The sequence below is a fragment of the Thunnus maccoyii genome, chromosome 5 (genome assembly GCF_910596095.1).
Source record: "Thunnus maccoyii chromosome 5, fThuMac1.1, whole genome shotgun sequence".
Taxonomy (NCBI): Eukaryota; Metazoa; Chordata; class Actinopteri; order Scombriformes; family Scombridae; genus Thunnus; species Thunnus maccoyii.
In genome coordinates this window covers 17,712,203-17,728,044 of record NC_056537.1, presented here as the reverse complement: position 1 = coordinate 17,728,044, position 15,842 = coordinate 17,712,203, and the positions used below count along the sequence as shown (strand labels likewise).

The window sequence follows — 15,842 nt, the reverse complement described above, 5'->3', positions numbered from 1 at the left end:
GCCTGTGTCATTCACTAATATGTATTCACTATTCATTTAACACCATTCGAACTTCTCTGGATGTTTCGGAGCTTATTAAGCGTAAAGCCTTACAGAGCTGCTAGCTGTTGACTCATCTTTCCTCAAAAGTGAGCACAGGACACGTGATTTATGGGGTTAATTTCAGTTGGACTCTAAACTTATTTATAACAACTTCAGAGAGACTTTTGCCAGCTGAAGAAGCGCTTTTGGAGAATTGCACTTCTAGCCTCTTCTCCATCAGTGCTTTTGAAACTGATCATACATTTCTTATAGTTATTATGCAACAAGCGACGTCCACATGTCCACATCTTTGGGATATTACATAAAAAGGCATGACATTGATGAATTAATTAATGTCATCCTTTTTAGTCCCCTCACATGTGTATATGCCAGGCACTACAGACTGTACATTATAGTTTAATGAAGAAATCCCAGGCTGTTTAAAAGCTTCTGAAACCTGGAGAGGCAGCTGGGTGGAGATTGTGCTGTATGACATGACGTTAGCTCTAAAACCCTCTCTGTGTGTCCTGTACAGTATATTTTTGTAGTCAGGGGTCCTGTGGGAAGAGCCAGAATTAGCAGTGGATAGTGAAAGGTCATAGAGCAGTGGGAATGGAGATCCTGTTGACGCAATCTGTCCAATCATATTTATTTCCTTTGGCCAGAGACGAGTGCCTACGTCCAGACTCGGGGAAACAAAACAAAAACAACACGATCCCAAATACAAGCAGTGTTCATCTTTTGAAGTCTGACGGCAGTGGTAATGGCATTCAGACCGGTTCCTTGAAAAGTACTTCCTTTTAAGAAGAACTTGTAGCACTTAACAATACAAGCTCTCCCCCCCAAAAAAATCTCAACAATGACAACAAACAGCAAGAGCCAAAAACGTCTCTGAAGACAGAGTCACGGCAGACTTTGCTTGAGTGTGTTTTACTGTTGTCTAAACAGCAGTAAGCCACGTCTGCTGCAGTACGCACAGCAAAAGCAGGCCGCCGGAGCCTCTGGAGGAGTTGTTTTTCACAGGCCTATGTGGTATGCATGTGCGTCCCGGCCCACTCAGACCCACCTCATGGCTGGCTGGTTGGCATTCCTGCCTCACTCTGTAATTATGGCTCTTCTCCAGGCCTCCCTGCTCAGCTCTCCCTGCAAGGCGGGACCTGCCTATGTTGAAGATTTTCACCTGGCCATTTAACTCACACTCTAATTTTAACAATAGCACATCACAGGGGCGAAAATATGCCTTGACAACAGGAGCAAGCAACAGTTGTGGTGGTGAGGGAAAAAAAAAAAAAATCACACTTGGTGTCATGTGTCATGAATCAGGGCTAATCATGATGTTTTCCACCTTGTGCTGACACTGAAATTATGTCATATTAAATAATTGAGGTGAAACAAAAAATAACAGTGAAGTGCTTTGCTTTAAATCCTGTTCCTCATTCAAGTGTGTGAAAAGACCACAACACCCTAAGCTGAGAAAGAGTTCACGTGCCAAACAACACGTAACAGACATGCACCTGTATTTTGGCAGTGTGAGAAAGCACAATGGTAGCAGAGGAAGTTTTACTCTACGTGTTCTTTCACATCTGTGTGCAGCTGTTGTGAGAGACATGCTACTTTCAGACTCTACAGGTGTTTTCTTCTCTCTAACTGCTTTTCAAACCACCCCTAAATTCCCTGTCTCTACAGAGCCAAAACAACATTTTTACTTTCATGTCCTGAAAACCTCATAATAAAGCTACATTTATCTTATCTTAAATCAGGCAATCTTATGATGTTCACGTGATAATATGGGATTTATTCACAGTTCTGTTTGTAGTGAATTAACAAAACGAAATACAAGACTTAAGTAAACGCCGTGCCTACAGAAATTGCGCAAAACCTACAGGAAATAAATATTTGGCAACTAAAAAAGTGTTTTGAAAACACAACTTTGTGTCCCTGCTCGAACAATGTGAATTTGTTGACGTACACTGATGAATAATCCAAATGTATTATCAGTATGTGAAAGGAAATCTCACAGAATTTCACACAATCTACTCCATTCATGCAGCTGGGGGCACATGACATGCCTGCAGCAGAAGGATTAGGACGATCAGCTGAGCACAACTCAATACCACATTGTTCCTCGCTGCTCACCGCTTGTTTTTCCTCCAACTCTCCTTGAAGCTTATCAGAGGAGGACAGAGCCAAGCGCCTGCCAAACTTCAATCACTCCCGGTCCACTTCCCACTGTAAACTGTGAACAAGCCACCGCGGTGGTGCCAAGATGTCAAAGCCTTTTGTGGTACTTTTTTCAGGGTCTTTATTGTTTCACACAAAGCTTGAGGTGTTTTTTGTAGAACAGCTCATGTTCAGGACAAATAAACACAACGAATGGCAATTAAGAAAATCTGCTTTGGGCTTGAGATTACAGAGCACACAGCTGCCTTTGTTCGCAGGTCACATCTGTATTTGAGTGACAAAAGGCAGCCACACAGCACACTGCTGTGTGAATGTTTCAGAAAGGGTGTGTGCCAGCCTGAACTCATCCTCCATTCAGGCTCTCATTGTCTCTGCTCCACACTGATAAAAAACAGCTCGCACTATGCAGACACATCTCATCTACTCCATCAAAGGCTGATGTGCTAGTCTGGACAACAAATTACAGGCAGGTCCCCGTCAAAACAAGGACACACACTATTATGTGGATTTGTGGCTGCGGTTCACAGGTAACTTTGCTCTTAATGCCATCAAATTTAAAGCAGAAAGGTTTGACATGCAGAAATGCACACAGTCTTCACCTCTAAATGTCTAAATATTGCTCTAAATTTTGTTTTCGTCAACTGCTGGCCTTCAAAGCAAATGTATGTCTAATTTCAGTCAGTCTCATCGGCTGGTGCTGCCTGTAAAATTTGAATTATTTGATATAAATTCACAGAAAAGCTGTAGTATGGCCACCACAGCATTTTATGCAAAGAGTTTAAGCTACCGTCTATACACCACAGTAGAAAAAATATACATCAGAGCAAATACATATCCCTAAACAGCCATTGCGTATTCTGAATTTTGCACAGAAAGCACTTTGAATGCACCTTTAAACCTCGAAGAGCCGCATCAGCAGCATCTTGCTTTTGAGAGAGGACTGAGCGAAGCAGAGACATTTAACCCGCCTCCACGCCACTGAAAACACCATAATGGAGATTAAAAAGCTCCAAGATCTGCTCACCTGGCAACTTACATGGACAGGCCTGTGCTTGGAGTACGGGGAGATGCTGTGCAGCAGAAGAGCTGGTAAATACATACTGTGTTGACTCATACTATGCAAATATCACACCTGATGGCAATGAACACGTTCATGATGGAGTTTCTGCTATTCCAGTTTTAGTTGCCTTGGGAAATCAGTGTGCTGCAGCAAATAGAGTTTTAATTTCCAGTGTGATAATCATCTTTTTCCTTGAACACTGCTTATCTTAAACAGTAACTGCATTCAGCCTTCAACAGCGGCCTTTAGCAATCTCTTTGGCAATCTGTCTTCAATTTCTGCCTTTTTGCTCCAATAGATTAGGTGATATCTGCATTTCTAACATTTTTGTTTGCACAACATTATGAGTATTTCTCACCTATATAGAGTGAGGAGTCTTTCTTCTTCACATGATCATCGATGTAGGACACCCCCAGGGGCTGCACCGGCGTGGCTCCGATCCCCAGTAGGACCTGGGCTCCGATCAGCAGCAGGTACATCATGTTAGTGCTGGCCTTGTTGGCGCACACGGCCTTCTCTGCATTTTCGGTTTCTTCCTTGCTGGTGTTGGAGCACACATCCCGACCCGCATCAGTCCTCCACATTTCCCCTATTTCATACTGATTTGTTAGAAACTCGGGGAGAGCTGAGAGAAGGGCGCCAAGCGCCATGACGATGCCCCCGCAGCCAATCAGACGTGGCCGATGTGCTTTGGCCCCAAAGTAGCTGACGAACAGAATCAGCGCCAGGTTGCCTATCTCAAAGCTGCTGGCTATCACCCCTACATCAGCACTTTGCAGGTTGAACCGCCGCTCCAGGGTGGTCAGCACGCTCACCTGAAAACAACAGCAGGACACAAAATTAAACCAGGGTCAAAGGAATGATGCTGGAAAATGCAAAAAATGTGGCACAAATACAAAACCAGGGATGTGGGAATCCCATGTCACCAACTGGATGAGAAAATTCACCATCAGTGCATCTTAAGCATTTCTCTACATTTGATTCTTTTAGTCATGCATGTTTTCATCATCAGTCACGCCATTTTAAACTGTGTCTTTCCATTGGAATATCCTGCATAACAAGCTGTTCAGACGTTCCACACTGTGGCTCCTCCCTGCCAACAGGCCTCTGTTTCTGATTAGCCGGGCACAGCAACATTTACTTCCACAAGCTTCTCTCTATTTTAGCAGCTGTCATCCACAGAAGAGTCACAGCCTACCAGAAACTTCCAGCTGAAGCAAATGCAGTACATGGTTGTTTAAGCCCTGTTCAGGTTTTTTTTTGTTTGTTTTGATGCAGCGATTCAAAGGTCAGTGATTAAAGACTGAGGTATTTATTCTCACACAGTGAAGCTTTGTAGTTAACTGCAGTATTTCAAAGTTAAGCCTTTATTATACGTAGCATCATGACTCTGCTGTAAAATGCAGCATGGATGTTTGCTTGTGGGAATGATCTCTCTGCTCCATGTGAACCACAGTGTCACCTTCATACAGTTATCAAGCTATTTTAAGATCTGTCCCAAACTGTCTTTGAAAGGGCATAAAAATTTTCCATTCCCCACCGGCTCTATTAAAGAGTTTTGACTGAGCTCTAAAAAAATGTCAATACAAACATCCTTTTCTGAAATGTTTCTAAAAGTGACTCCATTGCAGGATGAATCAACTTGTGGTTTTGCTGTTGGAAGATTTTTTTATCCATTAAATGCTCAATTTTGGCAATTTAATATACACAATTACCTTGGATTGCAGCTGTTATGCTGAAGTATAACAGAGTTTCTACTGTTAGAAGGTAAAACACTGTTCTCTTCATGTGAAAGGTCACGTACTACATTGAACACTGCTGTATTTCTGAGGAAAATATTTTGGTGGTTTTTACAGTCACCTGCATTCAGCATGTAACACCTACATTTGACCTCTGTGGCGGTTAACAAGCTCTAAAGATGTCCCCGTATATGTCATTTATACAAAGTGACACTTTTTAATTTACTTTATTCTATAACATTGAAATCTGTACACAAGTAGAGAAGTAACCTTGTTCCTTTCAGTCCCTCCAGATGCCTGTTGTGAAAATATGATTGTAAAACTGGTCTTCTCAACAGTCATAAACTTGATCACACCCTTCCTTATGTGCATTATTTAGGCAAGCAGATGAGGAGGTGTCATAGTTGACAAAGACAAACATTACTGAGCCTGTTTGCTTTGTCGTCGGGCTTTTAAAAAAGTTGTGACTTTTTTAAAGTCACTTCTTCTGTGACTTCTTGGAAGCAGAAGTGACAGCAGGTCTTTGCTGCAGCTGCTGTGAACACCACTGCAGCGACTCCTTCGCTAAAGATCAAAGCTCAGGGAAGATGATTGTTGGGAGCGGTTCGTGCCAGAGTCCCTCAGTGAAGCTGAGTGGATGGAAAAGTTCAGAATGAGTCATGATGTCTCTGCCCCTTGAGCGGCACTTTCTCACAAATGTGAACACACTGTGTACGGGGCTGCATTTACGCCTGGCTTGCTCCGCCCGGCTGGGGTCTGATCGCAAACATTGTCTCATCCGGTTCTTAGAAACGACGCCAAGCCCGAATGACCTGTTGACACTATAGCTTTAGCTTTAGCTGGACAGTGTGCTGGACAGGGAGCAAAGCCAATCCAATCAGATCCCATCCCATTACTGAAGGCTCCGAGCAAGTGATGTGACTGACAGCTTTTGCTTTCAGTTCAGCAGTGGAAACACTCTGGATGAGTTAAGCTCTCGTCTCCAGGTTCAACATGTTTGCGCACTTACACTCTGACTTAAAACAGGCAACCTTCCAGGAGGATTAAAACCAGAATAAATTACATAGGAAAAACAGAGTGGATTGCATATCGGTCAGTGGTCACAGCCACGTTTTATCCTCGTAGCAGCTCAAACTGTGGAAATGTTCAATCTGTTGCGTGGCAACAAAACAAACCTCATCCAGTTGTGTGACATCCCATTACCTCACAGACGAACGAGTCTTGCGGGAGCACAAAGGATCCAAACTTCCACAGAAAAAATGCTTTACTTTTTTTTTTTTTTTTCAGGTTGCTGAATTATCAGCAGGCAGAAAAAGCTGCTCAATGCTGACATTCACTTCGGCACATTAAGGTTTAGGATTGACGTGAAAGTGCTGAAATGGTCCTATTTGTGAAGGCACGGCAGCTGTTTATAAGTGAGGCCTCGGCTATTTAGAATCATTTCCATTCTGTTTTATGAGGTGTAACCCACTGAAGGTTGACTGAAGGTTAACTAAAGGTACTTTAACTGCTCCGAATAAGCTGTTTTTAAGAGTATTTTAATTGGTGTCTAAAAGAAGCGACAACTACAGTGTTAGCCAATGGCACACAACATATTTCCTCCTTATTTAAACCATTAATCGTTATCTTGTATCCTTATTTTATGAGTAAACGAGCAAAGTTAACACATTTTCATCCTTTTTAGCTCATGCATGAGTGTGCTCCAAACATGCCTGACATACACTAGAGTGGATTTTGAATACATTTTCTATTTACTGATCCGTGAAACCAACTTCTGACTGTTTGTCACTCTGGATTTGTAAACATTTACCACTTTCTCAGAGGCACCTGACGTTAGGTAGTCTGTAAATGGCTACACCTCTGCACTATTTAACGAGGAAGGCCTCAGAGTAATAATAAATAACCCAGGTGTTATATTTTTTGATTTATGTCTGCGTTAACCTGAAATAAAACTGAATTATTTGACATCTCAGGATAAACTGACGTAATGAATCGATAAAACTGACTAAATGGATAATATCTGAGCAAATACCTGTGATTTAACTGAACATAGCTGTTATTACTGAGATTTAACATACTTTAAAGGTGACAATAATGTTTTGTTTGGGCTTCTCCTTCCTTCAAATATTCAGCTGATTCAGTGCGACCGACCAGAGTTTGACAGGTTTGCTCAGCTGAGACGAACAGAGTTTAGGTTCAGGTGTTAGTCACACTTTGCAGCTCGAGCTCTGGAGTGTCAGATTTGGTTCTTATCAGGGAGGTCTTACTACAACCAACAGAGCTTACACCCCCAGATGCTACAGAAGTTGCAAAGTGACACACCAGGGTTTAATGTATAGTATTATCTCCTACAATTACAATCAGCTGGAATTAACAGCAGAGATGTAGGCGTCAGGTAGTATTAGTGACAGGATGCATGAGTGTACAGCCTCTTTTGGTACATGATGTCAAAAAGCAGTCACACAAAATATTCATGAGTGCATAAACACACTTGTTCTTGTAGCTTTTAATGAGATAAAACAAGACAGCTTGAACAACTGAAGTGTGAAGTGTGTAGGACCTGGATGACCTTATCAAGTTATCAGTTCACACATGATGGCTCTGAGATCAGTGAAATGAAGTTCAAGTATTTCAGGTTTGTTCCTCCCCAGCTGGGGCTTAAACTAACCATGATTTTCATTACTGATTAACCATTTAATCTATAAAATGTCAGAAAACAGTGAAAAATACCTGTTATACTTTCCAAGAACCATAGGTGGTATCATCAGATTCCCTGTTTCATCCAACAATCTGCACAAAACTCAACTTTGCTTCTAAAAACAGCTGCAAATCTTTTCATTTGAGAAGCTGCAGCCAGGGAACGTTTGCCCTTTTAACATGAAAAATGACTGAGACATTTAATCGATTATCATAACAGTTGTAGATTAATTTTCTGTCAATCGATTGATTAATCGTTTCAGCCCTACATACAACTTTTATCTATGTAGCTTTATAACTATACAATAATGTCTTGCTTGTTAACAGGGAATATTATTGATCTCTCATGTTATACCTTCTGTGACTAAGATGAAAAATGTCCATTAGAGTAATTCAACAACTGCTGAACAGAATAGTTCATTTACTTGAGATACACAATAGAAATGCCATTAATTCACTTAAATGAACATAAAAAAAATGTTAAAATAGCAAAGTGAATTTATGAGAACGGAGAAAAAGAAAATGAAAACAGGGAACAGTGATGTACTCAAAACTGTACTCTTGTGGTATCTGACTACGTATTCACTCTGCTAAATCAGGACTCCCAGCATGTTGCTAAGTGTCTTGGACTGTAATCAGCTCACAGAAAGTAAAGGGGGCCACGATAGTTGAGTTTTGTCCCTCCACTTCCAGCGGATACTCTTAAGTCCCATCATCCAATCAGAGACACCACAGAAGCTCACGTAGGTCGACAACAGTTCACCAGATTGCCACTGAAGGAGGTACCTAATGTCCTCTCCGTGTAAATAAAGCTCCCTCTAAATGAGCTGTTGTGTTGACGAACAAGAGAACAGAGAGCCTCGTATGTTTATCTACGCAAATGATCCCAAATCTCACCTGAAGCTCCAAGTTTATTGTTTAAACTGATGTGTTTGAACAGGTGTCCAAAACTATAAAAAAAAAGCAGAACAATTGTAATAATAGCTGTATTGTACCTCTAAAATAAACGATAAAGAGGAAGAACGTCTTGTTTAGGAAATCATCATCATACAGTAACTGACTCTGAGTGGCACCACTGTGCTCTAAGCTGCAGGATCCTTGATGCTTAGCAGGTCCGCTAACGGAGAAGATAACATGTTCCACTCCAAATATGGCCAAGGCATTTAGAGTTTAGTCTATTAAATGCAACTGAGCGTAGAGGAAACATGGATTTCTGGAGAATAAACATTGCTAATGCTGAAACTAAAAGTTCACAGCGGTGGCCTGGGGGCTCTGGAGGTCCTCTGGGATGCTTTTGAGGAATATTTTGGAGCACTTCAGGAAGTTTTGTCCAACAAAAATCTATGTAAAAGTCCCTGCATGCTTTCAGGCTGTGTTCATTGCTACAGCATCATTAAAATGTTTGTGGGTTTTAAACAGTAGACAGGATGTGTTTAAAATCTTAAAAACTATCATCATTATGCAATAGTAAAAGTGAAAGGATGAGTCAAACTAGAAATAGGAAATAGGAGGGATAGGTTTGGATCTTGACCTTGAGTGACATTTTGGGTAAAAACAGTCAACTGCTGCCTTCCTTAAAATATTATAAAACTGTTGTTATTAGTGCCACCTCTATTAAAACCAGAGCTTACAAGTCAAACACTGGTTACTACATGGTTGATGAAAATGGGTTCAATTTGTGTTGTGATTATAACAACAAATTAGACATAAATGTCACACATGTAGCAGGATATTTTCTAAAATACTGATAAGCAGTGACAGGAGCAGTTTAGCAGCCTAAAGGTTGTACTTTTCTCTGCAGAAGACAGCTTTCTATCTCATATTTCTATCTCATATCTTTGCTCTGTTGCACGTTATTTAGTCCACGGCGTGCAGAGCAGCTGAAACCCCAAATGCAAAGCCGAGAACCGGATAACAAAAATATGACCTACAGTAGCTGAGGAGTGTAGTGCAGGTGCTGTGAGCCCATTTGCATGGGTTGTGTTGCACTCACCAGGTATGCTCCGACGGTGCCCTGTGCCAACATGAGGGCGCATTCCGCTACCAAGAACACCTTGATATTGGAGAAGCATGAGGAGTTTTTACGGAGGCCGTCTCCTTCCAGCATGTCCCCGCTGCTCCGGTCCGACTCTCGGTGCTTCTTCACCTGCATCCTCCCTCACTTCAACCACAGCTCTGCGAGGAAAAAAAACCCCGAAACACACAGCAGGAAGACCGCAGGAAGACACCGGCAGGTTCAGTGTTTCGCTTTCCCCCCTGAAGACTACATTCGCGGTGCTACTTGTCGCTGTTTATCTTGATTCAATTATTTTTGTCTTCTTACATCTGACAAGCTAAGAAACACACACATCCAAACTCCGCGGGGCTCTGCCGGGTCGTCTGCACTCAAACATTGGCTCCTCGTCGACGCGCTGGAACATGTGAACTCCCTGAAGGTGTTTGCGAAGGCACGAGTGGAGCACGGGCGCGTAGATCTGCGTCAAATCGCATGTTTCCGTCGCGGGTTTTGGTTTGTGGTTTTTAGCTGAAGAGGAAGATTTTGCTCACAGGCTTCATCTTCTCTCCTAACTCTTACATGCTCCGGTCTGTCATGGTCCTTCACGCACAATGACTGCTCTCTGCTTCTGCGCTCCCACCTCTCTCTGCTCTGCTCCTCCGACCCTAGAGGCGCTGTGCAGCAGCAGCAGCAAGTCTGCTCAACTTTGAAAAATCACTACAGCACTCCTGTGGGGTGTGTGTGTGTGTGTGGTGCGAGTTTAAAGTGACTTGCTGATTTTTTCTGATCTATAATTTTCCCACCATAAATCTATAGGGATTGGCTACTAAGACCCTCCACGATTATTTTCATAATCAAATAATACAAGTTATGTTCTCGATTAATCAATTAAAGCTGTGGAGTGTGGGATTTTTGTCACCCCCTCTTGGCAGTGAGAGTAATTACATAAACACTGTATACAAATAACGGACGTAGCCACCGTGATGTCACCCACTGGTTTGTGGACTCCCATTTTGAAGCCAGAGTTTGGCACCATCTTGGATTTTTGGAGCCAGAAGTGATGAGAAGTGACCATATTTGGATGAGAGGGTGGAGCTAACCCTAATGCTAGCTGCTAGCTTGATTAGCACAGTGCATTTACAGTCTATGGTTAACTGTGATAATGCTAATGCTAATGCTAATTTTCGCAGGCTAAAAACAGGCTTAAAACCATTAAAACAAAATGTACTTAGTGGAAAAACTGAACATCTGATTCCTTAGAGTGTCTTTTAGTACAACCAAATGCTGAACAACAGTTTTTTAGGCAACCAAAATGTTGAAAACACACTGAAATAATGAGGCTACGGCTACAGCTACGGCTACAGCTACGGCTACGCGTATACTCTGTGAATATGGGGTTGCATCATGGTTAGAGGCTACTATGGCGACAAAGTTGGTTATCTAACCAAAGTTTTGGTCCATAAAATGTCAGCAAATAAAGAAAAATGCTCATCACATGTTCCCAGAGCGTATGATGATGTTTAAAAGGACTTGTTTTGCCCAAACATTAATACAAACCCCCAAAATATAAATTTTACATGACATATATGACAAAAGAAAACCAGACATATATTCACATTTTAGAAGCAGAAGTCTTTTTTTTTTTTGCCATTTTTGCTTAAAGATCCCTTTCAGACATGTATTAAGATATATATAAATACTCTGCTTGGGACAATAATGTTTGTCTGATATGGTTTTTCTACAGAATAAAAAATATAATTACCACTTTAAAATCCTTAAAATGGCATTTATCCCTTCTTCCTCATTAAAAGCCCAGCATTTATGAATATGCAAATGTATTTAATTTCAGAGGTTTAACTGCTGAACACAAAATATCTCCTTTACTGTAAAGTCCATCCTCAATGTTTGTGTACTGGAGGCTTCAAGTCTCTACATCACACTTGGACCATGATTGGCAAGTTGTGATGTCGTAAATCATGTTCATAGGCCCGTCCCTTTTCAGTGAGCTCAGAGAAACTTTCCACTTTTAGCAGATGAAAGCGAAAATAGTTGAACTCTGCACAAACATCACTCTGCACAGTGACATTCAAACATCCAGCTGTATATGAAAAAGAAGAAAAACTTTTGAGTGCAAGGGGACTTTAAATATGCCATAATCAATTGATAGATTTGTTGCTTCTGTCAGTTGACAAATCATTCTGCTGATTATTTTCTCAATTCATTAAAACAAGGCAGCTTGAATGACACTGTAAAGTGTGTAAAACTTGGATGACCTTATCAAGTCATCAATACACATGATGGTTCAGGGAATTTCTAACATTTTCTGAAATAAAGTTCAAGAGTACTTCAGGTTTGTTCCTGCACAACTTGAGTATTTTTTTTATTGATTAATCATTTGGTCTGTAAAACATCAGAAAACATCAGACACAGAAAACTGAAAAATGCCAATTACAATCCTATCAAATGCTTTGTTTTCGTCTGACCAAAAGCCAGACGATTCACTTTAATTTCACAGCAAAGAAAAACAGCAAATTGTGAGTAGCTGAAAGCAGATATCTTTTTGGCATTTGACCTGATTAATCTGTAATGAAAATAGTTGCAGCACTTCCTGTTTACAATGATTTGGTGAAGATATAGCAGGGGCTGTGATGTTTGCACAGTATTTTCCAACATTTATTACTGGATGTTGTCAGCATGTCTGGGATGAGGTATTATAATGGCTATGATGTAATGTAACCACATAATATGATGATGGCGGGGTGGAACTAAACAAGATGATAAACAAATGTTGTGTAAAGGCTGTGAGGGGGTTTCTACTCAGTTGTTTGGGTTACAGCAGTTTTCACAGTTTTGGTAACAGCAGCAGCAGCAACAACAAGCCAAGTGAAGGTTAAGCAGATGCGCTGGTAGTCAGTTAACTGTGAAATATGACTTTGAACCAAACAGTATATTTACACACTGGTCAAAGCACAATGCAAAGCAAGTGGTTTTATACTGTTAGAGTTATCAGAGTAAGTCGATTAGTCGATTAGTTGATCAACAGAAAAATAAATGACACCTGCTTTGATGATCGATTGATTGTTAAAAAGTAATTTTTCATCCAAAATGCTGAACATTTCTCTCATTTCAGCTTCTCCGATGTGATAATTTGCTGCTTTTCTCTCTTTTATATCAGTGCAAATTGAATACCTTTGGGTTTTAGATTGTTGGTGGGACAAAACAAGCAATCAGAAGACATTATGTACATTTTTAACTAATTTCTGACATTTTATAGAGTGATTAATCAAGAAAATAATCAGGAGATGACTCGGTAGTGAAAATAATCATTAGTTGCAGCTCTTAATACTACAGTATTAATATCTGAACATGAACTATTTCTTGGTTCATTTTTCTTTCATTCCAGTCGTTCTTTACTTGTTAATAGAGAGACTTCATACAAATACAATATGCAGTTAATAAGACTATATATTAATGGCTACAAGATAAATTTATGATCTTCTCCATATACTTGTACTACGGCAAAATTCTTATATCAATATATTGTTTTTAATTCTGATAAACAAATGATAGAAAAAACATTTAAATCATGAGAATCAACATGGATTTAACCTTTGAGCCTGTGAGCCTTTTGAGTAAAAATCAATGTCACAACCATATTACTGTGCATCACCCTTATAGTAAAAACCTGAGAACCTGACACTGACCCTGTCTCACTTCCCTGAAACAGAGGCAGAGCTCCAAAGATGATGCACAATGAAAACTATAAATGACTGCATGATTTCACAGTCGACTGTTTGTCTCAGACTGCGTTTTGGCGGCTGTCCCATGCAAAATAATCATCAATCGTTGACGCTCCCTGACTCTCAACCAGCGCACTCCCACACAAAAATCCATCCCACACTTCTGCATGTGTTGCTCCCTTCGTTCAGCCTGCTGGGAAAATCAAAATGTAGACTGTCAAGCTGACACGTTTAGCATCAAACAAACTATGTGTTACAGTGTTGAAATCTCAGTGAGTGCTGAAGTGCCAAAACTGAGAAAAGTATGTAAATACTGAAAACTGGAAATGGACAGCCAGCGTTATGAGAAATGTAAATCTGATGTAGAGCAGTTTTGGGCCTCATGTTACTTTCAAAAAGGTTGTTTCAAACCAAGCAAAGATTAATGGTTCACAGTTCCTCTAACTTACTCAGCTGCAACAGGTACTTGGGTACGTGTTCAGTATTGACTGTAACTCACTGCATCCCAACCTTTTTGGATTGTAACCCTTTAAAATGAAGCAATGTCTACATCTGAGCTTTCATCACAGGTTGTGTTGACATGAGTAAAGTCAAGTTCAACCAAACTGTGATTTTTCTTTCCCAGACCGTTTCATTTGAAGGATTTTTTGAGGCCTGAAGAGCTTAAGTAGGATTTATACATGATGCAAGCGGTAAATGACAGTCCAAAAGTAGATACCCAAGGCCTGGGTTTTGATAGTTTAGATTTCAGTCACTGATATCATCACGGCAAAGCTAGACAGATGTATCATACATGATCACCTTGTGTCATGCTTTAAATATATTCCCCAAAGTTGTTCACATTCTTTTGTTTGCTTTTTGAAATAAAACGACTATGATTACGACTAGATTTCTGCAAATGCTTAAAGAGGCCATATTATGAAAAACTCACTTTTTTTCAGTGCTTGTGTGTATGTATTTGGGTCTCTGATGTGCCTACTAACACACAGACTGTGAAATGAGACCACCCAGTCAGTTTGGTGTGGGCTGGCTTGCTCTGTAATCATGTGATTCAACAAGCCATTCAGATTTGATGCCCTTTCTTACCTCACATGGGGCAGGGCTAGGTGAAGGCTAGGCTAGGCTAAGCCAAGGGTGAAAAATTTGCGCGTATTGCAGGGCTGGACTGGAGGGCAGGGCTTGCCGACAGATGGTTACTGAGCCCTGGCGAGCTCTGCAGGAGAGAGCCAGCCGGCGGAGCAGAGCTGAAGAGTCCTGCATTGCTGCTGCTGCTGTCTCATCTCCTAGAGGAATAAACATCCAATTCTGCTCTGATCTGGAGCAGTTTAATGGCCGGAGGAGTTTGTTTTATAAACATTTGGGATTAAGTGGATTTATCTTCAATCTTGCTTCTCAACCTAGCCGGAGCTAACACTTTAGCTACTGTCATCCATGATAAACATCATAAATGCCAGTGTGTTTATATGATTTTAAAGTTACACGGTATGTAGATATCCATGTGTATAAATGTCGCTGCAGTATTTATGCCTTTAGATGACGTTTTGAGTGTGGATGGAGCAGCTACAATGTTAGCGTCGCTCTGATCAATATGAACTCCAAGCATTTTAAACAAGCATTTTAAAAGTTCTTTGCTTGTCGTCTTGCAGACAGACCTGTCAAAGGATGAATTCAGGCTTTTTACAAATCAACATCATGATTTGGTTATTTCAACATCCTTTTGATCTGTTTATCGCAATTAAATCACAGCAAAATCTAAGTTTATTTACGCTAAAACCAGCCGTTCCGAATCGGGCTGTTTAAACAGGATGAGAAGGCTGCTGTGGTGCTTGATCCTTGTGATATTTCGACCAAGGCATGTCAGACACATTTTATTAAGACCCCAGGGAACTGTGTTAACTTGTGTTAAAGGGGTATAACATGGCCTCTTTAAATAATTGCCATGTTTATGTTCACTGATTCGCTGCGGTAGAGAGCGGCCATTGCAGCAGGATGTCTTTGCTATATGTGTGTTATTGAAAAGGAAATGATAAAAGGGACTTTCTGCAACTTTCTTAATGTGGTCTTCACCACCAACTATCTTTACCAGCATTGGAAGCTTGTAGGAGAAAACACAAGCAGCAACCAACCACATCTTCACTTGCTGTCTTCATGTGGTCTCTGTGGCATGACAAGTAGCCTGATGTGCACATCAGCTAAGACATATAGCTACAGGTGCTACTTGTGTAGACTCCATAGCTGTGCCTTAACACAGAACAATAAATCCATATTAAATACCAGAAATGTTTTCTTCTTCTATAATCATATTATGACCCCTCAGATTTATCTTGGCGCCACCTCAGGGGTTTAACCCGCAGATTGGGAACCACTGGTTGAACCTTTGGACAGCAGTCATCTCAAGCTGTGTACAT

General features: G+C 40.8%; 1 protein-coding gene across 1 annotated transcript in view; it reads right to left on the bottom strand.

Annotated features, from left to right (window-relative positions):
* slco3a1a (solute carrier organic anion transporter family member 3A1a) overlaps window positions 1-10,445 on the bottom strand; it is a 36,385-nt gene extending 25,940 nt beyond the window's left edge. The window contains exons 1-2 of the mRNA XM_042412066.1: window positions 9,692-10,445; window positions 3,621-4,077 (exon numbers count right to left, since the gene is read on the bottom strand). Coding sequence (XP_042268000.1) covers window positions 3,621-4,077; window positions 9,692-9,850 — 616 coding nt within the window. The 5' untranslated portion in view covers window positions 9,851-10,445. The remainder of the gene's footprint in view (window positions 1-3,620; window positions 4,078-9,691) is intronic.
* Window positions 10,446-15,842: the final 5,397 nt, after the last annotated feature.